Raw genomic sequence first — 10,000 nt, forward strand, 5'->3', positions numbered from 1 at the left:
AAGATGACCTTCGCCACCCCACTCTCCCTCTCCTTGCCACTTCCTGATCCCTTTCTCCCCATCATTCTCTTTCCCTCTCTCTCTCTCTCTCTCTCTCTCTCTCTCTCTCTCTGGGACTCCCTCTCGCTCCTTCGCTTCCCTTGCCAGTCCCTGTCTCTATTCTACTCATCTCTCTCTCTCTCTCTCTCTCTCTCTCTCTCTCTCTCTCTCTCTCTCTCTCTCTCTCTCGTCCCCTCTCTCTCCCTCCTTCTCTGCTCTCGCCAGTTCCCATATATCTCCCCCCCCTCTCTCTCCCTCCCTCCCTCCCCCTCCCTCTCTCTCCCATCTCTCTCTCTCTCTCTCTCCATCTCGCTCTCTCCACCTCTCTCTCTCTCTCGCTCTTGTTCAGGAGTGTATTCTGTGCAGAAGCTTGTTGTCTCATTTGTAAACATGAGGTCGCCATCAGGCATCCGACAACACAGCAGCCAACAACACACACACACACACACCAATAACAATGAACAAACACACACACAAACATAATGAACACCCGGGTGCACTGCAGGGTAATAAACCGTCTACGGTGGCCTCAAAGGACCAAACAGAGCAGAGATTCCTTCCCTTCCCTTCCCTTTGCAAACAAACACACACACACACACACGCAGTCCGACCCACAACAATGAGCAATCTGAATGTCAGACAAGGTTTTGTGGCTCGTTCGCTTTTCAGAAGAATAAAGGAAAAGCTTTGGAAATGTTTGGCAGATCTACACTCTCCCATAATGAATACGTTGCATAGCAAGAGTCTTTCTTTCCTCCAGACATCGTACAGCTAACCGACGAAAAGGGTTTGAGAGAAAAACAAATGTCCCTTTAGGGAAACAACAGACTGGCGAAAATATGGAAACTATTGAGTTGCTGTGCAGAATACATAATTAAAAGAAGAAGGAAAAATCAGCACACTGTTGCTGCTCACCGATTTATTGAACACAATGTTTCAATATACACCTGACGACCGCCTGAGGTTGAAACGTTGTGTTCAATAAATCGTGCGCAGATTTTTCTTTCTTCTTTTACGCACGTTGGTTTGATCCAGCTCCTGTTTTACTGGATGTGCGCGCATCACTTGCACTACTATTGAATATGAAGCATGAGAGCAAACAGGGGCTTACATTAGGTACAGACGTCACAGATCAAAGAGTGAAGACTTTTCCAGAGGACACTTTTCTCAGAAGCAGAGACTCCATTATTCTACACACATATAAGCCTGCCCACGCTTTTAATTCTCTCTCTCTCTCTCTCTCTCTCTCTCTCTCTGTCTCTGTCTCTCTCTCTTTCTCTCTCAATTCAACCACATACTTACACAATCACACACTCACATTCTCTCTGTGACTCTCTCTCTTTCACACACACACACACACACACATGCACACACTTCTTGTGACCTTTCCTGCACTGAGGCAATCAAGAGTTCTTATTCACACACCTCCGCATGGGAGACGAAGGCACTCAGCTGCCATTCAGCTCATTCAGTAGCCTGTGTGTGTGTGTGTGTGTGTGTGTGTGTGTGTGTGTGTGTGTGTGTGTGTGTGGATGTAGCAAGACACGTTCCGCTGCCATTCATCTTATTCAGCCACAACTACACGTGTGTGTGTGTATGTATGGGTATGTGTGTGTGTGTGTTTCTGACACACAAGGAGACAGAGATAGAGAGAGAGAGAGAGGAAGAGAGAGAGAGAGAGAGAGAGAGAGAGAGAGAGAGGGGGGGAGAGAGGGGGGGAGAGAGAGATGAAAGGAACAAAAACCTGGGGTGAAAAGGACAGAGAAAGGGAAGAAGAAAGCAGTGAATAAAAATAGAGCACTGCCTGTGTCGAAAAAGGAGAGGAGTGAATGACGGATTGTGTGTGTGTGTGTGTGTGTGTGTGTGTGTGTGTGTGTGTGTGTGTGTGTGTGTGTGTGTGTGTTGGGGGGGTGCTAAAAAGGTTTGGAGAGAATGGCGGAGTGACAGTATTGCTAGAGAAAGAGAATATGCATGAGGCTGTGTGTGTGTGTGTGTGTGTGTGTGTGTGTGTGTGTGTGTGTGTGTGTGTGTGTGTGTGTGTGTGTGTGTGTGTGTGTGTGTGTGTGTGTGTGTGTGTGTGTGTGAGGAGAAATGAAGAGTTCAGATGCAAAAACCTGTAAGTGCCATTTCAGAAAATAATCTTAATTCATTTTTATTTAATACAAAGTTATTAAAATTGCATATTTTTTTATTTTATTTATGTAATATAACTATTTCTATGTATTATCAAGTACATGAATGTAAACCAAACCAACAACGGAGTATGGAAGTGCAGGTCTTCAAAAATGGAGTGAGGGGTTTTTGCATCTGAACTCTTCAAATATAGGATTGATTAACTGATTACCTCTCTTACAACTCTGGTATGATCTACAGCACCGTTTGGATCTGTGTGTCTTTTAATGAGCTGTGGTTAGGGCTGCACAATTCATCGAAAATAATCGAAAATCGTGATAAAATCGTGAAATCGAAGTCGTGATTTCAATCGTGGCAATAGTGACCTACCTTTGAGAGTGTCCTTGAAGCCAGAAAATACTGACAGGCTGGTGTTTCTGGCCAGAAATCTGCCCACCTAAGTTTCATGCTGTTGCCTTTACATAATTATTACAATTCATTTTGTTTTGCTCATCCCGTATACAATTCATTCTTGGTTATATTTCATCTTGTTTCAATTTTCAAAAAAATCTGCAAATAATAAATAATCGTGATTAATAATCGATTTTGACCAAAAAAATAATCGTGATTAAGATTTTTTCCATAATCGTGCAGCCCTAGCTGCGTGTGTGTGTGTGTGTGTGTGTGTCTTACATGAAAGGGCGAGCAGTCCTTTCCTCCGACCATCAGCGCTGGCCGAACACCATCATGCTCCTCCTTGGACAGGTGCTTCAACACGTGGCATTCTTTAACCTGGAACACGCACGCACGCACGCACACACACACAAAATATCCAATTACCTCTGCATGACTGACAATACCTCACCTCATGGGTTTCACACACACACACGCTAGCACACACAGACACAGACACAGACACAGACACAGACACAGACACAGACACAGACAGACACACACACACATTTTGGGGGGCAGGTGCTGAGGGTGGGGGTGTTGAGGGCATGTGGAACTTATGGCTGCCTTACTAGGCGATATAGGCTATATATTATATAATGTGCATTATTGTCGCATGCTTTTGATCGAGAAGCATTTGTGGATTAAAATGTACCACCGTAAATTGTGACAAAAAAAGAACTTTCAAAAGGGTAATTTTTGGTCCAGTAGTACAAAGGGGCAGGTGCTTTAGCACCACCTCGTCCCCATCTGTGCACGCCTTTTTACATTACATTACATTACACCTATGCTAGGTTTGCTCTCTTAAGGGCCGTACACACATGACACATCGCTGCTATTTACTAGCTTCTCGCTTGCTCGCCAACTCGCCACTCTATCATGGAACGTTCACTGAAAGTTCCCGCGGCTTTAACTGCCAATGAACAGGCGAGAAGTACCGAACTCCAATTGCATTCCAATTGGTTACTCGCTTACTCGCGTCGCTCGAAGATAAAATATTTTCAACTCGGGATTCGCCCACATCGCATCGCTTGTACAGTACTCGCCTACTCGCCTGCTAGTCTCGCTGGAACACATTGACATTCTATTGAGTTAATTCGCTGAGCGAGTAACTAGCAGCGGCGTGTGTGTACGAGCCCTTTATTCTAGAGGAGAGGGAAAACCTCCTGTCCTCCTGTGGCTTGTGCCTCACTGTTGCCCACTTCTCTGGCACATTTGTCCTCACCGTAAGCTAACACAGAGCAACTCTTGGGGAGCATTCCCCCATCCAACATCCTGATTACAAACGAGAGGACAACTTTTGAATTGTGTTGCTGCAAGATATGGAACAAAAACGTTTATCATCAATGAAAAGAAACGACGAAGGAAAAAAATGACAAACCATTTTCTATGTTGACCCACTACGTACACCCAACAGGCCACCGTACCTGAAGCATGGTGACGACGTGCCTCTCCCCAGACTTAGTCCAAATGGGCATCATCCCCAGCTTGAGGGCGATCAGCCCCACCCTTCGACTGCCTGGAACACACAATTGACAAAATGCAATTTTATTATTTATTTCTTTACATTCATTGACAAATTATACTACAGCAGAACATCCCAGTATGGTAGAGTGGCATGGCCAAGAACTCATTTCATGACAGACTGTAAACTCCTCCCACAAACAAAGAAACTATTTCAATGACTCACAATCAAGGAAATAAACAGTCAGCCCTTTAAGTCATCATCCAATCCATAAACAAGCAGAGAAAGCAGACACCTAGTATCGAATCAGCAGTGCAAAGAAAACTAAATATAAAATCTTCCAGTGCCCGTAGTAGTCGCTACCTTCTTCCCACTCTTGTCGGGGCCATGGCTCGTCTTTCAGGGGGTTGAGCCTGTCTGCTGACATCTGTTTGAAGTCCTCGCGGACTTCTCGCCGCATGAACTTGCCGCTGTCTTCCGTGAGGTGCTCATCGAACCAGGTCGTGCTTTTGATCGTCCTCACGAACTGAGCAACGGGCACAAAACTGGAAAAGGGAGGGCACAGCGAAACGATGTAATTTCAGTGACAGGTGACAGCTGAGCTTACAGAAGACAGAAGTCCTTAATGAAAACACGTTGACACAATAGGTATGGCATGCATTGAAATGCATGACCTTTAAATATACAATACACAAATTAACAAAAATTAACGCACACTCGCCAGGAAGCTTACCCTTCTGTGGTTAACGTTACTGGAACTATGGATGGAGCAGCAGAAAGTCCATGTGTTACGCGAAGAAATGGATCCTTAATCCTAAAAGCCCTACATGCCAAGGAGGCCATATCTGAAATATGTATATATTGATTTTGTATTGTGCACTGATTTAAGCAATTGTCGTTTTAGGCATTATAATGCTATCGAAGTACCCATGCCGTTCTCATTCTGCATTTGTCCTGTTGTGAAAATGTCACCTCTGCAACTTCCGGTCCAGCACTGATACAATTCCGGCAGGGTTTCTGAGCTCTTGCTGAAGGTTCCGGCACTTCTTTCCAATCTCAAACAAGTAGAGTAGAGTACTTTTCATCCCGGAGGACATTACCGTGTCTGTCATTTTACTTAAATACACAAATACAAAACATACACAAAGACAATACACATTATTGTACATAACACACACTTGAGTACAGCATTCTCTCTCTGTCTCTCTCTCTCTCTCTCTCTCTCTCTCTCTCTCTCTCTCTCTCTCTCTCTCTCTCTCTCTCACACACACACACACACACACACACACACAGCACACACACACACACACACACACACACACACACACACACACACACACACACACACACTTTTTTTTAATAAAGAATACACACACATTGTGTATAAAGAATACTGTGGAATATTTGCAGATATACAAAATAATTATTAATATGGAGTAGATTAATGATTTCATAATTATGCTTAATTGTAGCCTTTATACAACCCTGTCCACTGACCTGAAGTAGGCCTATAGGCTTACCTACCCTTCAGTGGCTCTGTCTTTATGTCGAAAGTTTTAAGTAGCCTATGCATTTTCCAGCATAGCTGATTTTCCCTGCTAAAAGATGTGCTTGAGCCTTCAGACATTCAAAATTCAACATAATATTTCACTGCACATGTAACGAAGGACAACTAGCAGAGTGTGGCATGGAACGTTTGTAAACCTCCCTCCTGAAGCCTCATATAGAGTGCATCTTAATATGGGACCTTGCCTCCTCCACTTGCCTCCTCCACTCGCTTCTCGTCATGATGACATCACTGACAACAGCATTATATTTCAATATCTTGCAAAAGCTCAATTGTAGAGTCTTTTTCTCGTTTGCAATTGGGATGGTGAATGAAAAACAGTCCCTCAAAAGTTGTTGTGGCTAGGCTGACAGCTGGGAAACTTTATCGTTTTCTCCACGGAGGAGGGGCCAGGAGGCGGGGCGAGGAGACAAGCGCAAGTGGAGGAGGCAAGGTGGCATATTAAGATGCACTCATAGTATTGGTAGCATTGGGCTATCGAACTAATCCTTTAGTTCAGCGTTATCGTACTGTGACTCTCATTGGCGAGGTAGTGAGTTCGCAACCCCGAGGGGAATGGACTGTGCAGTAATACATTGGGTTACAAACCCTCTGGGCATTTCTCAAAACTATGGGGCACCTAAGTCACGCCCTTCTACTTCCGATCCATGGGGCTGGAGCTCTCAAAATTTTAAATGAGAGTTAATGGAGCGAGTCAAGCTAAATCCTCATCCCGTTTGGCATGTGCTCCGGATTTCACATATGGTGACAGTGAATTTGAAAGGTTTGGATTTGCGTCGTAAGACCACTCATGTTCGACACGCAAGAAACGTTATTTTAGCTTTTGTACAAAACTGTGTTAGAGACTACACGTGCGCCTCGCATATCTGACGTGAACCGAGGCACAGCCAACCCTACCGCTGCACTGCGGCTTAAGTGGCTGCACGTCGGACATGCGACATCTGTTGTGTAGTCCAAATAATTGTATATTTTTGCACACACACAACTCAAAAATCGCTTGCCAAGTGAAGTCAACAAGCACACCATTGGTTGTTATTAATTCTGAGGCACAGCATATGTGTGATCGACGGGGAAATGCGAGGTGGATCGGAAAATAGCTTTGATCAGTCCATTACAGCCCAGTTAAAAGTTTTCGCGTTGCCAGCCCCATAAGCCGCCCGGAAGGGGTGGAGACTTAGGTGCCCCATAGCGCACACACTTCCAAGTGTATCAGCCCAATTAGTCACGTTCAGTGATTGGATACTCTTTATTAGTCACGCCCAGTGATTGGGTACTCCGCAGAGTTCACCAATGAGTATCCAATCACTGGGCATGACAAATTAGACTGATAGTACACTTGGAAGTGTGCACACTGAAGTTTTCAGAAATGCCTTCCATTTATGAACCGCAGTAGAGGTTGTTTTAAAACTACTCTAAAGTTTATAGAAGTAACAGCACAGGAATCAGTAATGCGGCCCCAAACTTTAGGTCTTTGCTGCCATTGCCAATGACAAACTTAAAGGCTATACGTGTATTGATTTCTGAGGCTTTGCTGCGTCCCCGTGGACAGGAAGAAACAGCATTGCTTTTGCTGGAGTCCATAGAGACACACTGCCCTCCTCTCACATTACTCGAGAAGGCTCAGTTGGTCCGTGCTAGAGTCAGCTAAGTCCAAGGACACATAAACACACACACACACACACGGCACGCACGCACACACAAATGCAGAAACTGAGTCAGCCATTTCTAAGACTCAATCAAAAACAAATGCTCCGAAGCTTATACAAAACACACACACACACACCCACACCCAAAGTGAGCAATTCAAACACATATTTGTAACAAAACAAAAAACAACCGACAGCAAAATCAAAGACTAAGCACTAGAGATGGCAATGGCCTTATCGCTGATGCCCTTTATTTGATACTTCCAACAGCAGCATCTTTATTTGATACAATGGAAACACTTTATAATAAGGGATGCAAAAAAAGTAAATTATTAACTAGTAATGAACAAAACATTACCAAATTCTATTATTATTAACTAAGCTTTATTAATGCTTTTTAAAATGTCTATAAATGATACGGTCAAGATTTTACAAACCTTTTAACAGAGTTTTTTTTATTCTTTTTTTTATTTTTTATTGTTGGTCTTTTTTTTACTTTATTTATGATAGGACAGTAAAGGTGGTGACAGGAAGCGAGTGGGGAGAGAGAGACGGGGAAGGGACGGGACGGCAAAGGATCCTGGCCAGGAATCGAACCCGGGTCAGCCGCATGGTAGTGCCCCTACCGTTTGGCCACGGCAGGGCTAGAGTATTGTTATTCATTTACAAACAATTTGTAAATGTTTGATGAATATAAAATATTTGCATAACATTTCCCATTCATTTAGAAACATTTCTTAATGTTTTGTTCATCATTAGTTAATTATTTACTAAGGCTTTACAATGCTTTTTACTCATCCCTTATAATAAGGCTTTACTGATACAATGAACACAGGGGACAAAGAGGTGGCATGAAAGATTCTCTCTCTTTAATCGTTGACGTGCAAAATAAATGTATACAGTACATCAGCATCGTAGTCCAAGTCCTCATATATATACTGTACATTCACACACACTCTGGCATCTACACATGTCTGTTATTAGAGATGCATCGGATCCTGATTTTTAGGATCCTGCCGGATACCGGATCCACTGCTTAAGATCCTGCCGGATCCGGAACCGGATACCGGATCCTACGAAAGGGTTGAAACACATAGCCTACTCACACACGTGGGCCCTTTTTATCACGTTGGCTCAAACTATTTTGACTGAAAAGCCTCGGCTACCGGATCCTGGATCCTGGAACCGGATCCGGATCCTGTGAAAAACCCTATTATCCTGCCGGATCCAGAACCGGATCTTGGATCCGGTACATCTCTATCTGTTATACATTATATACTGTATGTGCACTGCACACACGCACATACAAACATACACCTCCACACATACATACATACGGCTAACGACAATGCTACATTTCTCCACTCCATGCCCCCTCATTCCTTTACATCGTAAGAATATGTACGAAATATAGCAAAAAGGATTTTGGACAAAGTTATAGAAAAGAAACACAAACAAGTATCTCTAGATAATTATTAATACATTATTATAATATAATATTAAGGTATTTCTATGATAAATTCCTAAAACTGAGACAAGTTTTTATTCTTATTGTTGTACTTGGCATGCAAATTACTGTTTGGTTGTTCGGTCCTCAACACTATGTACAAATATCGGGCAATATACAGCTGCCATCAGACTGACTCCGTCTAGCTTGTCTATGCGTGCAAAGCAGAGGTAAAGGAAGTTTATATGAGGTCGTAAGGAGCTCGTAAGAGGCAAATACTATAGGCTAGCGGCCGCTACTGAGTGGCTAAGGAAAGCCACGCGCTAATGCTTCACACAAACACTTTATTGTTTATTTATTGTTCGTTTGTTTATTTGTTTTTTGTTTTTTAAGATTTCATTTCCTGACAACATGTACCCTCAAAGAGTGGACAGAGAACATGAGGCTATGTGTGACATGGCACTGTTTTTGAAATACAAAATTAAAATGGTTTCTATCCATATATAACGGAGGCTAACTAGCAGAGTTAGCATGGAACGTTAGTAAACCTCCCTCCCAAAGCCTCATACAGTCTCGATTCCTCTGGGCGGGAGGACTGATCCTTAAGTCCAGCGGTATCGTACTGTGACTCCAATTTCCGGACCGTTGTAGTTGATGAGGTGACAGATTCACGTCCCCGAGGGGGGCGGCCTGTGCAGGAGCACCTCCGTCACATATACAGGCTGGCCATTCACTTTGAAAAAATGGAGAAGACGCGCTCACACTATCGCCTAAATAGACTACTTAACGATTCTTAACTGGGTGCTGAATCCCACAAAAACTTGAATGAATAAATGAAGCGAAGGACAGCACTCTTCAGATTTCTTCTTAGTTTATTTGCCCACCAACGTTTTCGTGGGCGAATAAACAAAGAAGAAATCTGAAGAGTGCTGTCCTTCGCTTCATTTAATCATTTGGCCATTCACTTTGCACAGCTCTAGTTTCTGTGAGTGTCCGAGTGGATGTGGCGATATGTCCGTCTGGAGAGTGATAATGAAGTCAGAGAGAGTAGAGAGAGAGAGGTTCCATTGGCCCATTGTTTCCGGGTTCTATTATTGCAAGGGGGGGGGGGGGGGGGTCCCCCTTTAGGCAGACCTAGGCAGACCTAAGGACTGTTCTATTCAATGCTAGGAGTATTATGACACGCCCGGCCCCTTTAGGCAGACCGGAACCTGGTCAAGTTAGGTGCCCATAGCAACCTATTACATTGGCATATCTCTATATACTTAAAG

The 10,000-nt window shown here is 43.6% G+C and overlaps 1 protein-coding gene across 1 annotated transcript in view; it reads right to left on the reverse strand.

Moving 5' to 3' along the window:
* Positions 1-5,052, reverse strand: part of mrpl3 (mitochondrial ribosomal protein L3) — a 17,639-nt gene extending 12,587 nt beyond the window's left edge. The window contains exons 1-4 of the mRNA XM_063184983.1: positions 4,803-5,052; positions 4,433-4,614; positions 4,032-4,123; positions 2,845-2,943 (exon numbers count right to left, since the gene is read on the reverse strand). Of these exons, the coding sequence (XP_063041053.1) occupies positions 2,845-2,943; positions 4,032-4,123; positions 4,433-4,614; positions 4,803-4,912 (483 nt within the window). The 5' untranslated portion in view covers positions 4,913-5,052. The remainder of the gene's footprint in view (positions 1-2,844; positions 2,944-4,031; positions 4,124-4,432; positions 4,615-4,802) is intronic.
* Positions 5,053-10,000: the final 4,948 nt, after the last annotated feature.

The sequence above is a fragment of the Engraulis encrasicolus genome, chromosome 20, assembly GCF_034702125.1.
Source record: "Engraulis encrasicolus isolate BLACKSEA-1 chromosome 20, IST_EnEncr_1.0, whole genome shotgun sequence".
Classification (NCBI taxonomy): Eukaryota; Metazoa; Chordata; class Actinopteri; order Clupeiformes; family Engraulidae; genus Engraulis; species Engraulis encrasicolus.